Genomic DNA, 25,558 nt, shown 5'->3' with positions numbered 1-25,558 from the left:
CTGACCTCCAGGGTAATAATACGGCTTTACAAGGCTAAGAGAGGAAGAATGGGATTGAGAAGTGAGAAGAGAGTTTGGTATGGGGTGGGGGGGGAGGGCCAGAGGGACTGAGAGAGAGCCAGACCAAGTGACAAAACACTGAAGAAAGTGCTTCAGAGAGAAGCAACTTTCTTCCCTTCTTGCCTAGCCTGGGAATCAGGTAGGTCTGGGTTCTGGTCTGGGTTCTCATTTTTTAATGATCTTGAGCAAGTTCTTAGAATAAACCCTTGATTCCTCAATGTATAAAATGAGAGGCATTAACTAAATAGCTTTAAAGCACTTTACACAGATTAACTCACTTAGTCCTGACACCAATCCTTTGTGATAGGTATTATTTTTTCCCAGAGTTCACAGTTGACAAAATAGTTACCCATAGCTAGCAAGCAACAAAGTGGGGTGATAAGAACTCAGGTCATCTGATTCAGGGTCTGTGCTCTTAATCATTACTATGTGGTTATTGCCTTCAACCAACTCACAGACTAGGGAGAACTGTTCCAGTACAAAAACAAACTGTTTCATTTTGACAGTGGAATCAACATAATTATGCATACAGAATGCATAACTATGAAATTACTATATATGTAAATATAAAGTGGACATTTTATAAAAAGGAAATTGTGTGGTATCTTATACATACTGGTTAAGTACATTTATTTATTATGAAGACTGTGTCCAACTTCATGTATCTTAATAATATTTAAAATATCACAAATATCACTTTCTTGAGAAAATAGAATTATTTTCAACAAAGAATAGTTTGTAAGTGTTAGCGTTTTTACTGGTTGTCTATAGTACACTTCTTTATCCAGACATATTTATTAGCACACTGCATATTAAATACTTTATTACCAAAAAATATAGGAATTGAGCTTACAAAATTATCAATGTCTGTCTCAAAACAATTTGGGAAAGCCAATGAAGATACTAACCATATATTAGTAACAAACTAGAAAAAAATGCTTAGTCAAATACAATGAATTTAGGATTGTAGTTACCTATAATGTAATCAAATATGTTCTTAAAACCTTGACCAAAACAAACAAACAAACAAACAAAAAAGTGACTCTTAGGATGTCTTGCACGTGTCATAGCTCTTTTTCGAAGCAAATGCATGAAATCTCCTACAGCACCTTGCTATCCAAGAGAGACTCATGATGTAAAACATCTTGCTCATCACCTTGGTCATTGCAATCCCCAACGCCATGCCCTCACCCAACATCTTGGTCACCTCAATCTTACCCACCCATTACTGGAACATGCAAACTCCCCATCAGGCCCTTTCTTGGCCTCTCAATGAACTCCCTAAACTCTCAATTCCAAAACCACTAACAACCTGGCTGGTACCATTCCCAAATCCACTAAGCAAACTAGCTCTGCCAGAATTCCCAGGACTGTGGATTTTTGCACTTCAGTGTGAACTCTTGGTTCCCCACCCCAGAGAGTCTGTAGACCCAGGTGATTCTGGGAGGCACCTAGATTTGAGAACACCTGGACTATCCCACAGATATTAGCATTTAATTATAGGCATCAGTTTTTTCTGCTGTAAACTGAAGGAAATGGCTGAAGAGATGACCTCCAGGGCTCCTTCGAGACAAGCTAATAGTCTATGAGTCCAGATTCTAGAGCTACTTCATGGAGACTGCTTCTCCAACCAGACTTCATGCTTCTTTGGAACAGGGACCACATTACTTTTCTGTGTTCCCAAGCTGGCACGGTGCTTCACACTTAATAGGACCTCAATAAACTTAGGACCACGAGTTTCTAGGACTATATCCTGCTGACTAAGAACTGGTAGGCTGAGCCACAAATACTGCTGAAGGTCTATTTGGCAATTTTATACAAATGCTGGTTTACATCTTGCTCCAAAAGAACCTCTTAGAGACTTCAAGATATTAGCATTTGATTGACTTCAGCCAGAAAACTGCAGAAATCACTTTTTCTAATCTTAGGGCACCAAAAAAGGTACCAGTTTTGACTCCATTTGTTAAGGAAACCACAGAAAGCCCTTATAAATAACATATCTGGTTTGTGAGAATTATGAAGCCTATTTTACTGTCATGATAATTCACATATCTAATAGAAGGTAATGGTGAGAAAAACAAGACAATGGTTTTTTTCACTATAATGATAATGGCAAGATCCAGGTAACAATTCAAGTCTAGAAAATACATTAAATGGGTTTACATCTATTACCAAGCTCATTCTATAGAAAGGGGACTTTTCTAGCTGGCCTTTTGGAGTTTTTCCAACATTTATCTATGAAACCTCAACAAGTATCATCATCTGAAAGTTAAGATTTCTAGAAACTGAGAAACAACAATTTTCCCTACATTTATACAGGCTTGAATAGTTTTTGAGTCACTTTCACATTGATTCTACTTAAGCCTCTCACAGCAGCCCTTGGAGGTCAGCAAGGCATACATCATCTGCATTTTACAAATGAGAAAATGAAGCCTAGGAGAGGTTAAGAATTCCCTCAATGGTAAGGGGCGCCTGGGTGGCTCATTCGGTTAAGTATCCAACTTCGACTCAGGTCATGATCTCACAATTCATGAGTTCAAGCCCCAGATCAGGCTCTGTGCTGACAGCTCAGAGCCTGGAGCCTGCTTCAGATGCTGTGTCTGCCCCTCCCCACCCTCCCTCTCTCTCTCAAAAATAAACATAAAATAAAAAAGAATTTCCTCAATGGTGGAAATGAAACTAGACCCCAGGTCTTTACATTCCATCCCTGAATAGGGTGTCACCAAATAGGGTCTCACAGAGCAGGCAGATGTGTGATGTCTGGCCAGGACAGTAGGAATTTGAGTTTGCTTTCTTCATTCTATTTTGTTTGTTTTCCATTGAATTTGAATGTACTAAAGCAAAGTTGCAAAGTTTCCAACTGGCCACAGGCCTCATCACATCCAATTACGTAACTGCTTCAAACATTAACTTGGTCTGTTTGGCCCTTGAAGTTGTTTGAATTTGTGCCCAGCGCTGAATAGTTATATTTACCTGGTTACATAAATATAAATAATTGAATTTTACCATTATATAATATCTTATGAGCACATTCACATACCATATTTTATTTGCTCTTCATAATCCTGTTTTACTGATCAGGAAACTCAGCTAAAAAGAAAAATTTAAGTGACTTCCACAGGGTCAGGACCTAAAATCTGAATGTGTCATATAAGAAAAAACACTATGTGGGATTTTAAGCATATGTCCAGGTAAAGTTCTTTAGACAACAATTATGTAAGCTTCTGAACTTGAGTACTCAGGCTGGCATATTTTGAAATTTGATTATCACTTAAAGGGCAGCCATTCAGAGTATGTGTAGAAATGAAGTTTCCATATTTCCATGGGGCCAAGTCCTAAGAAAGTCATATTCCTTTATTTTTCTCTCCAGTGCTCATGAACTTCCACTATTGAAGAACAAACTGACAGAAAGTCTGTTTTCAAAAAAGTAAGTTATTCATCAAAATACTGGCAAAATGAATCCAGCAACATACTAAAGCATTATATACCATGACCAAGTGAAATATTCCAGGCATGCAAGGTTGTTACAACATATCAGAATCAGTCAACATAACAGACCACATAAATAGAATAAAGAACAAAACCCACACAGTCGCCTCCATAGAATGTCTAAAGCCTTGACAAAATCACTGTTTCATGATAAAAATGCTTAACAAACTAAAAACAGAGGAACTTCTTCAACCTGATAAAAGGCATATATGAAAACCCACAAACGAATCATACTTAATAGTGATTGAGTGCTTTCCCCCTAAGACCAAGAACAAGCCATGAATGTCTTCTATTGCCACTGCTATTCAACATTGTACTAAACATTCTAAGGGCACCTGGGTGGCTCAGTTGGTTACGTGTCTGACTCTTGATTTCAGCTCAGGTCATGATCTCACCATTGTGAGATCAAGGTTGTGAGATCAAGCCCTGTGTCAGACTCTGGGCTGGACACGGAGCCTGCTTGGGATTCTCTCTCTCCCTCTATCTCTGTCCCTCCCCCACTTATATGTGCATGTGCATTTTCTCTCTCTCTCTCAAAAAAATAAACATTCTAACATGCCAACTAGGCAAGAAAAAAAAAAAAAGATATCCAGATTGGAAAGGAAGAAGCAAACCTATCTCTACTCAAGGATGACATGATTTTACACATATAAATTCCAAAACCCAAAGGAATACACACACGCACATATACACACGCACATAGACGAAAAAGAAAGTAAAAGTATCAATAACTTATGATCCCCTCACTAAATACTAGCAACTAAGAAGCTTGCTCTTTTAATTTCATTAATCTCAACCTGAGATATATAAATATAAAATTCAGAATTTATTTTGGCTTTTCTTTTTAAAGTTTATTTATTTGAGAGAAAGAGAGAGAGAGAGAGAGAGAGAAACGCAAGTGCACCCGCACTCCTGAAAGTGGGAAAGGAGCAGAGAGAGAGGGAGAGAGAGAATCCCAAGCAGGCTCCATGCTCAGTCCAGAGCCCCACATGGGGTTCCATCCTCCCACCATGAGAGCGGAAATCAAGAGTGGGATGTTTAATCAACTGAGCCATCCAGGCACCCCTATTTTTCGCTTTTAAAACTATACATAATATTTGGTTAAAAGAAGCATTTCCTGGTATACACACAATTATGGAAAATATGAAGGGAAAGATACTTTTGTTTGTAGGCCAAGAAAGTTAAGTGATAAGAAACAGAAAAGATTTTGAAGCAACGAAAGAAATTCTGCCAGGCTCACTAAAGAATACTAATCTATTCAAGTTTTACTTTTCTTCTAATGGGTTTTCTTCAAAGCACTTTATAGCAGTTGCAATTAGTTCAAAATATTGCATCTTGGTGCTCATACAAACTAGAAAGTAATGACTACATTTTCTCTTATTTAGTTTATATTCTTACTTTGGCCCAGTCTCCCAGAGATTTTAAACACCATCAAGTACTTCACAATATTGGTGTAGACTGTTTCCTTCTTCAACTTCATTAAAATTAACATAGAAGTGGTATTTTATTCCAACAGTATTGAACATGCTTCTTAGGTAACATAATCAAACATATACAGAAAGGAAAATTGGTCTCTGTTGCAGAAAAGCATTACCTTTATTTCTTGTTTGAAGATTTGAATACAGACCTAGACTACTCTAAAATCTGTAAGGCATAAATTGAACCAAGAATAAGCCTAAGCCCTGAGAGGTCCTGCTAGGTTCCAAGAAATTTCTTTCACACCCTTTACCCTCAGAACCTCAATAAAGAAACATTCATTCACTCACATCAATGGACAATTCTCATCCCCTCTATATTTGTAGGTTACGACATCTTATTTTGTTGTCTAAATTTGTTTAAAAAAAAAATCAAAACCAGGCTCAAGTTATAAGCAAAGCTTTAGTTAAAGAAAACATGGATGCAACTTTTCTTTTCTGTAAATCAGATAGTTTATTGCCTGATTCCCTTTCAATTTATACATGGATTTTACTCTTCATTCACAATTTGATTCTAATTAGTAAGTGGCAAGCAAAGTCAAGTTATTAAGAACCTGGACATAATAATCGAATAATAATATTTTACACCATACATGATAAAGGCAAATTGCTTAAAAATAAAATATTACACACATGCTTTCAAAAATAATTTCCCTAATATTGTAAAGCCAGTAACATGGAAACTTTGCCTCTTTGGATAAAAGCATTTCACTGACTTTTTTTCATCAGGTACTCTTTTTGCAATGTAAATTCAAAAAAGGTGATAAATTCCAATGAAAAGAAAACCATAGGCCAAAAGACAGAAAACTTTTATAACATGCTACCAGACAATTCTGGGAGCTCTTTTCTGAATCTTGCTATTTTCCTTTAATTTAAAAATACTAATTAACAGTGTCAACAACAACAAAATACTGATGAATTGCATAATAGACTATATCATTGTTTTCAATTTTTCATTGCCTCCCTTTACAAGGCTATGCCTTCCTGCTGGCTGCCATGTGACTGGCAGTGCTGTTTTATGAAAAGAGAACCTTTGCCCTCCCTACCAATGTCATGCTTGGGCTTATGACTGATTAGGCCGATGAAATGGGAGCCATATGACAGTATTCCACATCCAGCAAAAGCTCCTTTATTCCCTCCACCCAGCGGATGGCATGTTCCAAAAAGGTGCACTCTGTCAGCCTAAGTCCCAGAATGAAGAAAACACACTAGGGCACAGCTGACCTTCAACTGCCACGTAATATGGCTAAGAATTACACTTTGAGATTGTAAACCACTGAGATCCAGGGGTTATTACCACAGCATCGCCTGACAAAAGCTGACTAAAACAAACTACAACCCTAGCATCTAACCCACTTTGTCATTTTAATTTATCTGTAAGTAGACAAACCTGATAGATGTCATAAACAACCTTTAGGGAATGTTGATTTCACAATTCAGTATGAAAGAAATATGTAATGACTCATCTCTTGGTTTGCCAGAATCAGGCAATTTGATGTAAAACTATCCTATGTTCTGTAGCAGCAATTAATGCAGTGATAATAGAAGGGAATCAAAAGAATAAAAAGTACCCAAATCTGAAGTCTGTAGAAACAATTACTACATCACTTAGGTTCACTGTACAGACCACAGTGGGCTGTCATCCAGCTGGAGAATCTGAGGTCATTCTAAGTCCAAAACTGGGCAGCAATCATATGGGTATGGGTTAAAGTTGAGATAGGAGGTCAAGGTACCTTTCTAAGGAGATACAGCCATTTTATGTCAGAACAACATCCTAGGGCATCGGACTCTGTCAGTCTTGTGTGTTTGAAAACAATTTTTAAAAATCCATTTTAAACAGTCTTCAATTAGAAAAAATCTACAATTTTTTTCCTGGCTATGTAGCTTCATCCAATTACTTCTGAATCAAAATTACTTTAAAAAACATTCTAATTAAATTACAGATGGTATGACATAGATTTATGCTAAAGTGGCTTATGCAGACTTTTCATTCATTAGTCATGTGTTCAAAACTATCTATGAAACATTTATTATTTACATTTAAGAGTCTAATATTCAATACTATCTTCTTCTCTATGGTTCCATGCCCTGAAACTTCCTTTTCTCACAGATACGTTTTTAAAAAGTCTCCACCCACCACCCCCATTGTATCTACATCTATAACCACCCACACGTTCTTCCTCTTATTCTGGGCCTGGCCCAGCCTGCCCTGTTCCTTCTCTGAGACATGCCTCCATTCATTTGCCCCATCTTTCCTTTCAAGAGGAGACCATTCATAATCACCCCTTACACATCTCTCATTCCTTTTTGCACCCCCACTGCCAACTCCATAAACCACCTCAACCTTCTCATGTTAAATGACTACTCTAAAGCAGTTGACCTGGGACGCCACTTCCTCATGGTCTCCTACCTTTCCAACCATTTCTTTTCAACCTCCTTCAAGGGCTGCTTTCCCTCCCACTACCCCTCTGGGTCCTCAGCTTAATTCTCATTTTCTCCTCTCTCCCTGGTAATCTTGCCCAAACCACAGATGTCATCTATACCTGTATGCTGATAACTCCCGAATCTTTATTTCTGTCCTAACCTTCTGAACCGCAAACTTTCTACAGGCAATTCTACCTGGATGGCCCAAAAGCATTTCAAATGCAACATATTTAAATCCAACCACTTCATCCTTCTCCATTCAGCTTGCTCCTCCTCTTCTATTCCCTACCTCATCACACAAGCTAAGTATTCTAAAAGTATCTTTGGTCCTTCATCCTCCCTGATTCATCTGTCTAGTCAGTCAGCAAATTCTGCCAATGTAATCTCCTAAACACCTCTCCGCTGCCTCCTCCCCACCATCCTCATTGGCTGCGCCTTGGCAGCCAGCACTCCCTGACTGACCTCCTGATCCTTCAGATGTGGCCCCTCAGAGGCACCAGACTCATCCATGGACAATGCCTTCTACAAATAAAAACAAAAAGAACATGTGACCATTTTGTTCTCCTGCTCAAAACCCTCAATAGCAGACTATCATCTAATAGAAAATGTTCAAACTCTCTGAATGCCAAGCAAGGCCCTCAAAGGCCTGGCTCCCGGGCTCCTCTCCCCCAGTTCCTCTCCTGCTACTCCTCATCTTGAATGCTTCAGACCTGTAACTTATCTGCATTCACTGCTGTTCACAACATGCTACTTTCCACCTTTGTGCCTTTGCTCACTCTTTGCACCATTGTACCCACCCACATTCACCCTACTCCCAGCCTAATTCCTATTCCTATTCATCCTATAAAACTCAAATTAGATGTCATTTTCTCCAGGAATCCTCCCTAAAACTCCACTCCCTTTTATGTATTCCACAGGATTCCCGATTAGAGCATATAAAAACTCTACTGAGATTATTTGAAATAATCTGTTCCAGGCTAAAGTATAAACACATCAAGGGCTAGAAAAGTGGTCTCTTCACTTCTGTGTATGGTTCAATAAATGGCTGCTCATCTCAACCCAGAAACCTATAAATCTAGAGGAAGAAAGTTACAAAGAGCAGCTTGAAGTATCTATACTGTGTTACATTATTGTATATGATATTCTAGGACTTTAAAATATTGCTTTTGTCGCTCTGAGGGATAAGAGTAAGGAAAAGAATAGAAACTAATTTATGTAACTAATTATCTACCTAAATATTAGAAACTAAAATACCATACTTCCTTTTTAGACTATAAATATGTAATTTCCATACTGAGAACTTGTTAACTCAGCCTTGGAGTATTCATTCAAGCTGAAGAGAGGGAGGGAGAAGGTGGCTAGGTAGCAGGTAAAATACGCCAGCTCTCCCACAAGAGAATTTTCTCAGGTATTCTGCTCATACTAAAAGATTAAAATCTACTTATCAAAAACAGAACAAAACACTCTAAAGGAAAGTCACCTTAAAGATTTAGTTCTCAGAAGAAGTCATGCCATATTCTGGAGAAGGACCTATCTTCAATGAAAGGAACAGAAATAGGAGAGTCCATGTGGTACCAGCTAAGCAGCTCTGCACTGCACATGGACACACTTCTGAGGACGCAGCAGCCTCTGCACGCAACATCTGTCCCACGCTCCGAATACCCTGCAGCAGCAGATGTGTCTGGTGCTCAGACACAGCATGGACTTTATCTGCATCACCCTAACCTGAGCCCGGACAACGCAGGGTAGGTCAAAGGCTTCATCCTACAGAGTTACACAGCCAGAGGTACAACTGGTATACCACAGGAAAATATTACACCATTTGATTTTACATCAAAAAGAGAAGGCTCTTCCATATGGATGTCGGTTGGAATAATATGGTTTTCCCATTACTGCTGATGCTGCTACCTATTTCCTCAGGAAAACAGACAGCTCAGAGAGTTTGCTCAAAGGGTCCCACCCTCCCACAAGGTGAATCCTCATTTTCACCACTGCTGCAGACCAGGAGAGGACCTGGCAGGACATTTCAGAAAGTGGATGGACCAAAACACTATGGATCCTGAGCCTCTATTTCAGTGAGCTGCAGAGTCCATGGCCCTTGAAGATACAGGCCTCTCAGCCTGAGGTAAAGTCCTCAAATTCCAACAGCATTTTCCTGCTCAGTTCTGAAAAATGACACCAGTATGCTCTCCGCCATGGAATATGGTTGGTAGGAAAGGGAGCAAGTAGGGAGGGCCATGCTGATGGCTATCTTCTCAGTCAAGGCCAAAAGCCTGAATAATGTAACCAAAGTTCAGAATTTAGCTGACCATCATCAGCTGCTTTTTTGTTCTTAAGGAACTCCTGGGTATTTCTTCTTAGGACCCAACAGAGCAAACGGCTGACTCTGAGTCCTTTTTGTTTTTGTTTTGTTTTGTTGAGAGTTGTCTAAATCACCTGACTATTCTGTGATTTGTACCATATACTGATAGCCAATAAATAGTGTTTTCTCTTGTGTAAAAGAAAATACATTAATTTGGTAATACTAGTACAAACCAAAGCAGTAACCAAACACTTGCCTTCCTTATTATGGGCCTGACCTATCTTCATGCTTGAGGGAAATAGTTTCCCTCACCTCCCCCCAACCTGAAAGAAAAGTTAAATTAGAGGAATATAATGTTGCATAATTAAAAGAAATTATTAAACACAATTAGTCAGCATACTGGATTATGATGTATAAGGCAGCATCATGGCCACTAAAAGTAGAAATGAGGAGTCTTGCCACAAACAATGGGCTAAAAGCTATTGTGAGCACTTCCTCTGTGGGTTCACATGTGTCCCAAGGCTGCAAGATTTGAACTGGTCACTACCATTCCTTAAAGTCAGCTTTCTTTTCCAAATCTGAAATAGTCACAATTGTTTACACCCAATGTGGCTTGCTCTTAATCAGCAACAGTCTTCTGCACCATTTCAGAGAATGGCATGCACACGCGCGCGCGCGCGCACACACACACATACACTCTCTCTCTCTCTCTCTCTCAAGAAGATAAAGTAAATAAATTTCCTGCCAACCTGACAGCACATTCAAAGTCAACTGTGTTATATTTGCTCACATAATCATTCCTATCTGCACTTATTTTTCTAATGAAATAGGATTGGAAAATTAAGCCTAGGAACGGCAGCTATGCCTGCCCACTGGATGGACTCAGGAGGGCACTCTGGTCAGGGCTGAGGGAGACAGTAGTTGGCAGCAATGGGATAGAAGGTTCCCATGTGAGGTGTCTGAGACTTACCCTTGGTTCCACTTGGAGCTTGAGTTTTGATTTCTCCCAGGACACTAGGAAAGTTGCAATTTGTAATGCTGGCCACAGGGTTGTGCAGTCATTCCCCTCTCCCCCACCACTGCCAACCCACCTCCCATCTGCACCCTGCATCCCCAATTCCCTCCCAAAGAGAGAATGGCTTGGGAGAGAAGGCAGACATGTGGTCTGAGTCCTGGGCACCCACAGGAAGGACTGAGATTCCCTGACAAATCCAGAAGTGTAAGATTGTGTATCCAGCTACTCTGAGCATTCACTCTTGATGCAGAAGGACCCAGCCTTCGAAGGACTAACAACAACTGTAATGCTACAAAAAGTGATTAGCCTACTTATTACAAACTTTGTTTACTTAGGCTTTTATGTTTATTTACCACTTTATTCCCACTAGGATACAATTAACCACCCCCTCACTCATCAAAATTGTATTATAAAGACCCACAAAAATAAAATAAATGCTGCATCTGAATGTAACTTCCTGGCATTATGGAATTGTACTGTTATTATACAACCCCTCCCCTCAAATAAAAAGAATATGTAGTATGTTAAAAGAGATTCTTTTTAAATGCAGAATCATAGCTTCACCCTGGACCTATTAAGTCATAATAAATATTTTACCAAGATCCCTAAGCTATTTGAAGGCACATTAATGTCTGAGAAGCACTGGCCTGGGTGACAGTTAAGTACGCTGACCTGTGTTCTCAAAATAGTTTTCTAAGCGCTGGGTCTTTTCTTCCTCAAGATATATTTTATAGAAAAACAAATATATCTTGAAATTGGAAAACAAAACCAGATTATTTCCCAGAACTGGTGATGATCCACTAGAGTAAAGGCTTTTTCTATCTAAACTGCCAGGTAACTAATTAACATTTCAATGAACATTGACAGAAAATATGTTCTGTCACTTCATAACTCAGGTAAACAGTACAGGTATGACAACAAAGATTTAACCAAGACTAACAGATTCATATTACAGCACTCCAGAGGATTTCTGAAAACTAATTTCCTGTCCATAAAAAAGTAAAATTAAACTTATTTTCAGCATCAAGTTAACACATAACTCTAAGCTGAGTTGTTATGTTAGAGTGGTCTTCAAATTACAGTCTTTTTTGTTTACCTCAGCTAACAATGAGCCCCCTGGGAAGAAATTATGTGAAGAAGTTTAAGTACCCTCTATGCCATCCTCCACATGTGAGTGGAGAAATTACAAAGGGAAAATACACAAGGGAAAATTAATGACTTCTATACTTTGATTCCCGCTCTCCTATGATGGAAATGATCACAGATTCTGAAGTTGGAAGAACTCAGACAACTTACTGCTGCTAGTCCACATACCCAGGAATCTTTTCTATAGAGTAGCGGGCAGAGCATCTATAAGCCTCCTACAGACAGGTAATTGTTACCCTAAGACAGGCGGGTCACATCCCCTTTAGATACTCTCATACCCCCTGAACTTACTGGTGCCCTTAAATAACCCAGAACAACTTTATGCCCGCTTCCCAGTAAAACTCCCTCAACCCCTCCAGGGCCCCTGTCATGTCCCCAGGGGTTAGTTTATGCAGACTAAACCCATTTAGTTTCTTGGATGGTGCGGTGTCCTCTTACCCTGGTAATAACTGTGTATTTTGTTTCTATTGAAACTAAATTATGATTAGCCTGACATAATTTAATGAGACCCACAGTGCCAAATGAAGTCATTTGATGTAATGGGTGGTAATTCAATACATTCTCAGTGAAACATCAAAGATTATGTAATGGTTAATATATCTACATATGTTAACACAACCACAAGTAAGGGTGTATTTGTCTGCTAGACTATGATATACAACTAAGAAAAAACTACCAACCAACCTCCACTCTAAAATGTCCCTGGATCCCATTGCTGGAGAGAGAACTCTGTACCAGATGGATGACCTGACCCAATGTGGCCTTTCTGTATCCTTCCTTGTTTATGATAAAGAGACTTTTTAAGGAAGCGAAGGGTATTAAAAGAACTACATTTGGCATTCACAAAGCAATTGACACTTTTATTACTTAACATCACAACCTTATGAGGTAGGCCAGTATAAGTGCTGTCATTTTATAAGTGATTAAACCAAGACTGAGAATAGGAAATGAGAAAAATCGTGAGCTGCCCAGGGCCAAACAGAAAGCAAGGTTGGAGCCAGCTGAATTCAGAAACCTCAATTAAATTCCCAGACAAAAGAGAACAGGCAACATTTAAAATAAGTTTTATGGATTTCACTTTGAAATAAAACAAGGAAACATTATGTTACCATTAAATGATATTAAAATTGTCTTTTATGGCCTTGATTTTGCTACCAAGGCTTCGTTTTCAAAATAAAGAAAATTTAAACAGGCAAACTTCTTCCAGGTTAAAAATTCCATTTATACACAAAAAATCTTGCATTCCTTTTGAGGTTATTTTTTTTCTTAATTTGACTCCGATGCTAACCAACAATATGCCAAAGGGCTTTGTACAAGTTGCTACATCTGAAGTGTCATTGATTAGACCCATTCTGGTTCACAGGGACATTTTCCCAAAATAGATTCCTAGCATTTTATAACCCTCCTACATTTTCACAAAAGAGAATCTGGAACACAGGAAGGAATCATTTCCCCACACACAATACTCATCTTCATCGTCATCAAAAGACATTTGGTTAAAATTCATCCGCACACCCAGTTCACATCCTCTCTGGTAACAGTGTGGCCCCCAGCCAAGCCTGAGTCCTCAACTCCAACACCAGGCATCAACCAGTCTTCCCACCTGGTTTTCTCCAAAACACACCTACCCACAGCCAGGCTGATGCTTCTCACAAATGGATGCAGCACTCAGCTCCCTGCCCCCAGTGCTCTACTGCTTCCCATCAACACCTCTCTACCTCCTGCACCCAGGCAACCAGCCCCCTTCGAGGCTGCAGCCCACGGGCCCTAGCCCTGAAAGCCACTTTGGGAAATATTTTCATCCCCTCACGTGCTGAGACCTTTCCCAAGCTGTGGGTATGCTCTGGGCTCTCAACTAAAGACAAGCACTGCTGCCAACCATACAGCCGCTTAGGGCCATGGACAATGAGCACAACCAACTGGCCTGCTCTCTACCCATCACCCTGCAGACAGAATGTGGAGGGTCCCTGTGTGCACCTCTCCTGCCTTTTGTGTTCTGGTGAACTGCTTTGACACTAAGAGCCAACAACAGGGATAGCGGTAGGCCTTAAAATGTTTGCTTTTCCAGGAAGGTAAGAAAGGGTCAAGGTACCTGAGGGTCAAGATCAGGAATCTGGAGCAGTTTTCTGACACTATACAGGGCCTGGGAAGCCTAACTAAAGGAGGCATAGATGAAGCCATGGCTTGGGCATGTCGGCTGGCAGTTGATTTGAAGAGAACCAAATATGTCAGTAGGTTCGACTGGGAAGCATCCCTATGTTGTTAGGAGCTCTGCTTCACTCCCCTCCCCCACTGGAACATGGGGGTGCAAGAGGTTTTCAACCCATGGGCAGATGGAAAAAAAATTTTTTTAATAGAATGGAAATAAAATAGAAAATATCAAAGTGCATCACACATAGTAAGGATAAGTGTTATTTTGTGACAATTATTTATTTCAGTTATGTGTATGTGTACGCACAAAGGGTTGCAATGTTAAATGTGTTTATTACTGTGAGTCATCATGGTGTAAAACGTTTGAAAGCCACTGTTCTATAGTACCTATCATATAGTAATGTCTAATACTCTGTGAATGCTTACTGAACAAACAAATTGATGAGTATGAAACAATCCATTTATCACAACTTCAAAGGTTCCAATCTGAAAGAATATAAAGTATAATGCCTATTTGAATAAAAGTAAATGGATTCTGGCCTATGTGAACCTATGGTGGGGTGGGGAGGGATACAGCGAGGGGAGTAGTAGAGAGAAATCTGAGTATTTCTATTATATTTTGACACTTTCTCCCCAATAACTAAAATGTTTTATATTTAAAGGAAGATTAAATACAATTTTTTTTACTAAGTTCATTTGGAACACTTTCCCATTCACTGAAACTACCTCATAATTACAAAAGTTTGGCATCTTTAAAATACTTGGTGTAGGTAATTCCACCATGATTCATAAAAGGATCTTTCAGAGACACCATGAAAGCCTTTGTTCAAGTTCTTTCTTTGCTCAAGATGCCTCTATGTCCTCTCAATACCCCCACCCCCACCATCTGTAAAAATCCCATTCATCTTCCAAGGCTTAGTTCAAAGGCCACCTTTTCCATGGAAGCCTTTTTTTTTTTTTTTAAACTCAATCTTTCCTCTTTCCCTCCTCTACCACCCACCCCAGTCCCAAATATGGTCTTTCTCTCTTCTGAATCGCCAGTGCTGAAAACCTCCTTTTCCTTTATATACTCGTATCATTCCCCTATTAGATAATCACATGTACAACCCAGTTTACTCATCTTTGTATCCCTTACAGCAGTGAAAGTAATGGTTAACCTAGTAAAAAGGATGGTCATTATTTTAAAGGCCCTGAGGAATGGCTTACATGTCCAGTGACTGATCAAAAGCTGGCGGAGAACAGGAAGGAGCAGACAGGAAGAGGGGAAGAGAGTGGGAGGTTGGAAAGAGGTGCTATTCCTCAGAATTTCTGCCCCTACAAACTTCCTGAATCCCCAACTCTTCAGGGGTCCAATTCTACCCAGTGAATTTATGGAGCCACTACAGAATGAGTGCCTTCACCTTGTTCCAAGCTCTCTCTTGGTTAGATTCTGCTTCAAACCAGACACGGGAAGTGAAATTAGAAGTAGAAATTAGGGCTACCCTTTTCAACTTTAAGTAAGGCTGAAAGGAAAAGTTGAAACAGCTATCTGGATAATTTAGACTCTAAAGGCCTCTTTGAAAAATAATTATGGGTGTTTTGACAGTATGGGGAGTGGGTGCAAAGAGGCTGAGGAGATGGTTCTTGAATATTGAACAGAGATTGTCTACATTGATTTTTTTCAACAATACTGAACATTTTTCTTTATACTGTGTATACAGGCATTTGGGGACAATTTCTGCCACAACTAGACAGGTTCAAAGCTACAGTCACAACTAACAAACTGCAATCTGTTTTATTGGTAAACAATGTCTACCAGTTAGAAAGAATTGTTAGGGATTAAAATACCATTCTCCTTTGCCATTAACCTGTACTTTCCCCCAGCCTCTCCAAAGAAAACAGGTGTTTTTCTAAGATGAATTAAAAAAAGAAGTTTTCAGTGGTATTCATTTTAAACTTACAGATATTTATAGGTTAATTCACATAGGGCAGGCATAATTTCCCAAATCATGGTATTCTGTTTTTAGATTTTTAATTTTAGATCAATATCTTTTAGGGCTCTGACTTTCTCTTTCTTTGATATTTTGACAGAACCTTAACTTCCAGTCCATCAAGGTTTTGTTTTGTAATTAACTTCAGAACCGCCCTCATGAACTGGGAGACATCTGCAGCTCTGTAGAAAATACACTGGATTTAAGGTCAGAAAACTGAGTTTTGAGAAGTTAATGGTTGGTTCGAATATGGCTGCTCCACTTCTAGATGTGTGACCTTGGGCAGGTTACCTCTGATCGTTCTCATCCTCAATTTCCCAACCTGTAAAATGGGAATAGTAACAGTATATGCTGTTACTAAGGTGGCTGTGAGGGCTAAATGAGCTAAAACATGTAATGTACTTACAGCCTGGTAAATGGTAAGCATTCAGTCAATGTTAACTTAAAATTTCTACTGTCATTTGCTTTATGGTCTCAGTGGAGTCATTTTACCATTCAAAGCCTCCATTTCCTTGTCTATTAAATGGGACTCCTACCACTTACCACCTCCAGGATTGTTATGAGATTCAAATAAGAAAACAATGGATACGAAAACATTTAACACACAGAAAGTACTCGATGTTAGTTATTTTGGATTACTTACAAGTTTAAGAATAAACCATTAGCTTAAAAACTTATAAACTTAAAAATAAACCATAACACTGAGTTAGAAAATACCATGCAAAAATTCATCCATGACTGAGAAAAGGTCTGTGTTAGAAATGCATACCCAAGTAGTTTGATTGATCTTTATCATAAATAAATCATAAATATCATAAATATGTTAGCCTTTATCAAATGTAAACTTTACATTTGCAAACTTGAGACACTCTTTCAGTTAAGCCAAACTGTCCTACTATATTGTAAGCAAGAAAGCCTGCACGTTTTCATAAGCCAAAGATAAACCCGTGCACTGATTAAATTCTGATTGTATGTACAGCAACTTTTAAAAAATGCTTAGTTTTTTCATTTTTAAAAAGAATAAATGTACCCTAGCTAATGTAAATTTCAAGTCAATGCAATAGACATGCAACATGTAACTGTGCTCCAGGTAACCCAGCTGGAAACTAAGGATGCAAAGAGAAATAAAGCTTAGACCCCGTACTGGAAAAGCCCACAGAGTATAGCTGGTAATTTCACAACAGTACTTATGAAAGTCATGAGGGGGCTTCAATTTGAGTCAGCAAGCTGACAAGCACCATAAAAACATGCCAAAACAGTAAGTTCTTCCCTTTGACTGAAAAACTGTCTTTTAAAAGCAAAAGTCATTTAAAGCACAGTTTCTATCTAGAAACCTAATGAATTTGTGCCAGAAACCAACATTTCTAAATGTAAACCTGTAAAATAATAGGTATCTGTAAATGAAAGGCTGAAATAACCCCAGGAGCAACAAGACAGTAATTAGCAACTTTTATAGAGTAATAACATGTTTCATATTCTTTCTGCACTGGCTCTTTGAAGTTTCCAGTGTAATATATAAAAGTTTTATTACAATAGGGCCCATCCTTGTGTATTTTATAAGCAGCAGCATTATGCAGAGCTACTCATCCTCCACCGGATCTTTTATAAGAAACTGCTCGATAATGCACTTGCTTTGTGTCCAGTTTAGTTTGTTACACCTGGCTTCAGAAAGATAAAAGTCACCAGAAGCCCGAATCACTGAAATAATCCACATATCATCTATACAATCTATAAATCTTAAAGCAGCTTAGCTTTAAAATTGTACATTGCATATTCATGTGCACACCACTTGCAGTTTTAGACACATGTGAACTCTTTACTGAATTAAAGCAAAAAAAAAAAAAAAAATTACCAGAGGCAGAACAGAGTGCAGTTAATATGCTTGTTCCAGCAGCTGTTCATTCCCGTAAATATTAAACATAACACAAGTTCCTCCAGGAATATGCAGGCAGTAATTTTACCACCTGAATAGGGCTGGGTGAAAACATTTAGGAGCCAGGGGGGTGGGGGGATAAGAGGGATGCTGAAGCAGCCAATGGGATTTTTAAGAAACCCGCAACGAGAATTAAACTGCTTCTAGCGGCGATTTACCTACAGCAGCTCTTCAACGTGAGAACACGGAGCAACAGATCCCGGAGTGCTCCCCCGGCCGCCCGCTCCCCAGGCTACGAGCTGTGAGCGTGGAATAAAGGGACACGCGGGGCGCCGGGGTGGGGGGGAGGAGGAGGAGGAGGAGGAGGAGGAGGAGGAGGAGGAGGAGTACAACTGTAGTGAGGTGTGAAGAAAGGGCCCAAAGGGATTGTGAACCTCGAGGAATCGAGTCCCCCCGGGCCAAGGCCTCTGGAATTCCCGCACTCGCCCCCTGCCCCCGGTCTTCACTTTCCATCTCGGGTGGGAGTGGGTAGAAGACAGAAAAGATGTAGCCGCCCAGACCCGGCGCCTCCAGGCAGGAGGCTGGAGCATCCTCTAAGGGCACTTCGCAGCAGCACCAACTCCAGGGGGTCGGTGGTGTGAACCAGAGGCTCTCGGAGATGAGGGAGGGCGCAGATTAAGAGAAGGGAGGTGAGAGGGGCTAGGGGCCGAGGGGTGGATCCCCAGGCACGAGTGACACGTTCTAGAAATCGGGTCCTTTTCTCTCCATGGCTGCGCTCTGCCCCTGGCTCCCCAGATCACCAGCCCTTGGGCTGGGGCGGGCAGCACCGGGGGAGAGGACAGGAAAGGGGGGCAAGAAGACGGGAAGGCGGCCGTGCATCCATCCCGGGGAGGCAGGAAGGAGCCGGCGGGGCGGGCGCCCCTGACCCACCCCACCCCCACGGCGGCCGGCCGCCCGGAGCCCCCGGCCCAGGTAAGGGCGCGCGGGCCGCCGCGGCCGCCCCTCGCCACTCCCGCCTGCCCAGGCGGCGGGCACCGGGACTCACCACAGCGACTCGAGGTCCCATTCCTGGAGCAGGGCTAAGTCGAAGCTGTCCATGGTGGGAGGTGTCAGCGCCGCCGCCGTCGCCGCCGCCAAGGCTCGGGCCGCCCGCGCGCTGCAACGAAAGGCGCCGCTCAAGGTGCATCCCGGCCGAGCCGGAGCGGCCGCCGCCCGCCCGCTGCCCGCCCCCGGGTCGGGCTTCCCGGCGCCCACCGCCCCCGACTCCCGGTCCGCCGGGCGGGCGGCAGCGGCCGGCGCACTCACCCGCTCTCCGGCTCGCGCGCAGGCACACTCAGGAGAGAGCGGCGAGCTCGCCGCGCCGCCGCCGCCGCCGCCGCCTCGCCCCCCTCCCTCCCCGCGCCCGCCCCTCCTCCCCTCCCTCGCGGCGGCCCGGCCCGCTGCAGCCGCCGCCGCCGCCGCCGCCGCCGCGGAGCTCTGCGCCCGCCCGCCCGCCTCTTTCTCCTCGGGGAGGCGCGTGTGCGCGGGCGAGGCCGAGGCGCGCGCGCGCCGTGAGCCCCGCGCCGCGCCCGCCCCGCGCGCCCCTGCGCTCCCCGCGCCGCTCACCGGGGTCCCGCGGCGCTCGCAGGCCGCGCCGCCCCCTCGCCCTGCGACCCCGAGGCCCGTCTGACCCGCCGCCGCCCGGGGCCGTCCGGGGCGGTCCTGCGAGCCGGGGAGAAGGGAAAGGCGGCGGTGCCGAGCGCAGCGGGATGCTGAGCCGGGCCCGGCCTGCCGCATCTTCTGCCTCTCGCCCTTGCCCGGCCCCACCCGGCCCTGCCCGGGCAGCACGCACTTCTCTGGGGGCCCAGAATTCCCCGGACCCTGCCAGGCGCTCCCGCGGGCGGAGTGCAGGCTGCAGAACTGGAGGGCGTGCTGGGAAATTCCCTGGCCGCCCCAGGCACCGGGAGAGTTAACTGAGCTGCCTGCAGCCGCGCTGTAAACAAATCGTTTAAAATATCTGGAGTCAGTAAGTTAAGTGAAAGGGAGGAAACCTCTTCTGACAGGACCTGCAGTTTGGCCTACAGCGGGGGTCCCAGCATCCTCCAGCTGGCCGTCCCTGGAAACTAACCTTCTTTCTTTTTATTTCTTACTGGGAGAGGAGACAGGCCTCTGGGTGTAGACTGTTAACTTCTCGCCCCATCTCCTGTCTGGAGAGTGGCATATTGTCAGCTGGAAGGACGACAGAGTATCCTTGTGGCTGCTAAAAATCAGGTCCTTTTTATTATGACTTCCTTGATTGTAAAGAACAGTCCTCCCCCCTTCCCTTACTTTTACAAACGTGCTGAGAAGCCCGTGCCTAGATCAGGACCATGGCCCTGTTTTTCCACCACAGCTGGCCGAAACCAGAACCCTCCCTCAGTTACCTGACTTTCCTGTCCTCTTGGCCACAGCTCTGGGAGCCTCACTGAGGATTCCAGAGAATTCCTGGAGAGAACGGTACAGAGCAGTGTGGTTATACTCCATCACTTGCACCAAACCCCCAATTCCCTGTGGTTCCAGAGGCCTTTCCCATACTCTCCCCTTTGTTCATTCTCAACAAGAAGGACCACTGACTGGAGCCACCAGAAATCTAGACCCTTGGAGAGAAGTCACAGGATCCCTCCATCAGTCCTCCTCACCTCCCTGACCTCTGAATGAGGATTAACCAACTAAGTCTGGACAACATGTGGAAGAAGAAAAGACCAATAAGAATTCTTACCTATCTGGGTTGGATTACAAAATGTTCAGCCCCCTTGTCTTCCCCCAGCTCTGAAGTAGTCCTTCCTTTATTAGCATCCACAACTAATGTGCAAAATGCAAAACAATTAAGATAGAGTGAGTATCAACATAGTTTGAGAAAATGGAATTTTTATTTTACAAGCCGACAACTCTCAGCCCCTAAAATCCTCCCTCATTAGTTGAAGGTAGTAACATGGCTACAAAAGAACAAAGAGAATGTGAATAGGGGAGAAAGTACAGGTGTGAAGGGCTAACTTCCCAAATCCCAATCTACAGTGCATTTGAAGAGAAGAAAAAAAAAATCTGTCTTCCTAATATCTCCTTAGCATAAGCCTTGTTGGAAATGTTTGCTCTGGCAAAAGTGAGATGCCTGAGACATCCAGACAGCATTCCCAGGAACAAAGGAAGAGGGTGGAGGGTGGAGGAGAGTGAGAAGAACAGCCCCTCTCTGGAAGAACTGCAAGTTCCCCTGCCTGAACAAGAAATGCATCCTGTCCCTGTGCTCAGGGCTGCAGCCTGGAAGCTTCTCCAGAAAGGAGACCTCCCACCCCTCACAGAGATCTGGCTTTCCTTCCCTTCCCACCACATATGTTTATACAAAGAGGGGCTGCTGGAGAACAAACAGAACCATGTTTACTGGGAGTCCCATCCTGGGCTTGAAGCTTAAGATACAGATTGGCCCTCACCACCACAGAGATTGATGATAAATAGATGGTCCCAGAAAAGGAAAGAGAGAAAGCGCTGGGGGGTATAGAGCTGGTGGAGTGGTTTACTCAAAAAAGGCCTCTCCTCAAAAGTCACATAGTAATAGGTAGATTGATATTTGCATTTAAACACCGTGCCTCGTGTTAATACATGAATGTACTTTGAGCCCAAAGCAATTTCAGTGTGGGTATTTATCTTTCTTCAGGAATAGCCCTTATTTTCTGTTTGGGGCCTGTAACATAGAGGAAGTTATGTTAATACATTTATTTCCAGTGTATGTTTTTGTGTATAGTGTCCAGTTGGAGAATATGGTCTTTTTTTTTTTTTTTAATGTTTATTATTTTTGAGAGAGAGAGAGCACGAGCAGGGGAGCGGCAGAGAGAGAGGGAGACACAGAATGGGAAACAGGCTCCAGGCTCTGAGCTGTCAGCACAGAGCCCGATGCGGAGCTCCAACTCACAAGCAGTGAGATCATGACCTGAGACGAAGTCAGACGTCCAACAGACTGAGCCATCCAGGCACCCCGAGAATATGGTCTTTTGAAGAAACCCAAATCATACCTGTAGGTAGCATTTTTACTAAGTTGTCGTAGAAATAAATTAATAGCACTTGCAAGTAAGATGTAGAGTGGTTAATGAGAACCTTTATAGGGTGATCTTTTTATTATTTTCATTTACCTGGTGGATTAAGATGTTCCCATTATCTTCTAGACTCTAGATACACATACCAAAACAAGTGCGCAATCTAGCTGTCAAAACTTTAAATCCTTAATAAGAAGCAAAAAAAGTTTGGACTTCCTGGGATTAGAATGCCAGAACTAAAAGGGAGGTTTTGGGGGTTTTGTTTTTGTTTTGTTTTGCAAAGGAGTAAGAGACTCCCTAAATTAAAAATAAGAACTGGTGTTTCCTATAAAGCAGATGTAGCTTCCATGCATACTAAAGACCTTCAGACTTGAGGGACTCCCTCCCCCCTTCCCTGGATAGATGCAGATAACACTACAGAGAGCTGAATGAAACCACCCAGCTCTGAAGAGCCGCTGGGGGAGTTAGCTAAGGGAGGAGCTATTGGCTCCCTGAGTCAGGGTTGGCTTTTTTGTAAGCTAGATCTATGAACAGAAAGGGCTGAGAAATGAACCCTGATCAGTCTTGGGGCAGGCCGACGAGTGCACCCAGCAAGGACCCCACTCACATTCCACCAACCTAGAACTGAAAGCCTCCAAAACGGACCCAGAAGCAAATCTGTGGCGTCTAACAAAGATCTCTTTGGGTACAAATTGAGAGAAGAGAAACTTTGCATGGCTATGTTAATTCATGTCTGATTCTGAAGATGTGGCTACGACTCGGAAGGTCACGATTGTGAGTGACCAGGTAGAAATTTTCCTTGTATAATTCCCACCCTTCCCCCAGAAAAATATGCCTGGCTAAAAGCCAGCCGTGCAGGTGTTCCTGTTGGAAGGTCAGGGGAGCCCCCAACCCACCTCCTGCAGCATTGCTTGTCACTGACTGTCACTGAACCTTCTCTCCAGTTCCAGCTAGGCTGCAGAGGCATCACAGTCTGCTTCTCCTTCCAGAGGCTTCCTGAGTGTTTGTAACTGTATCTAGGGATCGCAGGATAAGCCCCCTAGGCTTTCTGCTTGCAAATTACATGCTAATATGTTGAGCCCCAGGACAGCTTGGGTTTTAATCCACTAGGAGTTCTAGTGCCTTTCCCTCTGTACTGGTATCTCAGAGTGGTTCTAACCTAGGATCTGAGGTGCCTTTCTTTTTCTATTTTTCTCATCGTTCACCAGGTCCTGAGCAGATGGTGTGGCTGTGCTGGCTGTCATCACTCCTCCTATGTTTCCATGGAAACATGGGGCATAGGGACCATCTCTGCCTTGGGCTCTCTGACAGTATCCTCTGGCAGAGAACTTCAGCACTCTGGCCCCTCCCCCTTGCCTGCTCACACCCTGGAGAGTTTGAGAAGGACTTGTGGCCCTAGTAGCCAGGGTTATTTCAGAGATTATCTAAGGACATGCTTCCCACAAGTGGTTGTGAACTGGCTGCAAAATGGAGGGGGAGGGGAAGGGGTGCCAATACCCTAGTTGCGTGGCACTTGTGTTGCAATGGTGGCAATATTTGGATCATCTGTCCCCTCAGCCAGATTCTATAATGACTGATTATTGCCCACATGTCAAAAGAGAAGCTCCTAAGTTTGCATCTGCTCATCAAGCAAGAGATACTTAATGAGTATAAGTATGTTACTAACATTCTACCTCCTCCAAGTGCATTCCATATATATATATATATATCTATATATATATATCTATATATATATAGATATATATATATATATTTTTTTTTTTTTTTTTTTTTTACAAAACCAGGTTTTCCCTAAGGAATGTACGTACCTTCCTCAAACTTTCCAACATCCTCCTGCCTACATAATTCACTTATACAGCCACTGAGACATTAATTAGATTCAGAAGCCCATGGAAACAGCAGAGTTGGGCAGGGTCAGAGGCCAGGCAGGGCAGAGAAAAGAGCGGGGAAAATGACCCCTTGGGAGAGGGGTAAGGAAGCAGAGGGAAATTTTTCATGCCACTCAAGTACCAAACAAGACAAAGATAATTTCAAAATGTGGTCAACTACCATAACATTGTTTAGAGAATTAAAGTATTGTCCAATTAAAGAGATTTTTAAGAAAAAGCTGATTTGGTGTAAGAATTCCATGCAAACGTCTTTATTGTTAGTTGCTTCTTATATAGCTGATACAAAAGACTAGTTAGTGTGTGAAGCTGACCACGTTTTAAAAAAGAAAAGAAACAAAGCAGGCATATCTACTGAAAATTAAAATACTGGCAGAAAAGGCATAGGATAGTCATAAAAGTAGATCAAAAAAAGTATTTCTTATCACAGATCATGTATTTTGTGCCATCCTGACCTACTTGGGGGATAATCCCATTATTTGTGATAGGAGAATCCCTTGGTGCTGGTAACAAGGACCAACCATCCTGACTTAAAATTAATATCCCCACTGGCTTTTTGTTGTGCTTCTGCAAAGTGTGCAATGACCATCGTGCAAGATTCAAAGACTCTTAATCTGTTGAGAAGAGGAGATGACTAATCATAATGATAGCAAACATTTCTATATTATAATATTTCTATATTATAACTGAGTACTGTTCTAAGTGGCAACTCCACTTATTCCTCCTAAAACCACATGAGGTGTGTTATCATTGCTTTTATTTTACAGGGGAGTAAACTTAAGAAGCAGATAAGCATCACAAACCAGAGCATAAAAGAGAGGGGATTAGATTTAAGCAGGCACAACACTATACCACCTCCCATAATTTCTGCCTTAATTGTCTATAGCATTGAAGTATTCCCATGCCTGTAGGTGCTTAAATAATAAATGCAATACAAATCTACTCAGAAGGTGAGAGCATTCTACCTCTCCCCATGCAATCTTCCTTTCCCTAGTTTTTGACCTCTGAGTTCTGCCGTACCACACCTGGAGTAAGACACGCATCCTCTCAAGTCTCAGTGCCCTCCTTTGCCACATGAGAGGCTGAGTTGGACATTTTTTGTCTTTGTCAATTTTTGTCTCTGACAGCTCTAAAATGTTAGAATTCTGTTTTCAGTGGTTTCTCCTGAGCACTGTCAGACAGGAATCCCTGGAGTACATCAGGAAAGCCATAAATCTTTTTTGTTTAAAGGTAGGACCTCCTCCTTGGCTTAAACAAATCTCAAGGTGTTGGTCTGTTCCAAACAGGAGTGCTTGCTGTTCTGTTAACAGACAGCAAGACCAGCACGTCCAAGAGGAAGAGACTTGGTTTAGGTCTGGGGGGAAATGTGAGAAAGAACTCATAACATGACTTTAGGTGCCAGACTCTTTTCTCTATAGCACCAGAAAGTATTCAAGCATGGGGCTGATTGTCCCCATGAAGACCCTGGAGGACACTGAGGTTGCAAATGGACCAACTATGGCTCACAGCCTGAAGACAGAAAAATTTCAAAATTATGTGTTGATGGGTTAAATATTGACATGCGCAAAGGGCAGCAGTATAAGATCCTCACAAGGTCTTTCAGGTAGTGGCATCTCCAGTTGCTCAAAAGTCTAGCAAAGGTCCTCCATCCAGAAAAAACGAAATAGAGAGCAGAGTCTACCTCATCAGGATACAGACAATGGTTGCCTCTCCAGTATGTATCC

General features: G+C 42.4%; 1 protein-coding gene across 10 annotated transcripts in view; it reads right to left on the bottom strand.

Annotated features, from left to right (window-relative positions):
- Positions 1-25,558, bottom strand: part of AFF3 (ALF transcription elongation factor 3) — a 568,021-nt gene that overhangs the window by 507,034 nt on the left and 35,429 nt on the right. For 8 of the 10 annotated variants that reach the window (XM_053200457.1, XM_053200460.1, XM_053200461.1 and 5 more), the window contains exon 2: positions 18,951-19,061. In XM_053200457.1, the coding sequence (XP_053056432.1) occupies positions 18,951-19,003 (53 nt within the window). In that variant the 5' untranslated portion in view covers positions 19,004-19,061. Of the gene's footprint in view, positions 1-18,950; positions 19,062-19,210; positions 19,324-19,510; positions 19,646-25,558 lie in introns of those variants that run through there. The other 2 variants (XM_053200459.1, XM_053200458.1) reach the window with 2 other exon arrangements.

This window comes from Acinonyx jubatus, chromosome A3, assembly GCF_027475565.1.
Source record: "Acinonyx jubatus isolate Ajub_Pintada_27869175 chromosome A3, VMU_Ajub_asm_v1.0, whole genome shotgun sequence".
Classification (NCBI taxonomy): domain Eukaryota; kingdom Metazoa; phylum Chordata; class Mammalia; order Carnivora; family Felidae; genus Acinonyx; species Acinonyx jubatus.
Note: the sequence above shows the minus strand (reverse complement) of the source record. Positions and strands in the feature narration are given on the sequence as shown.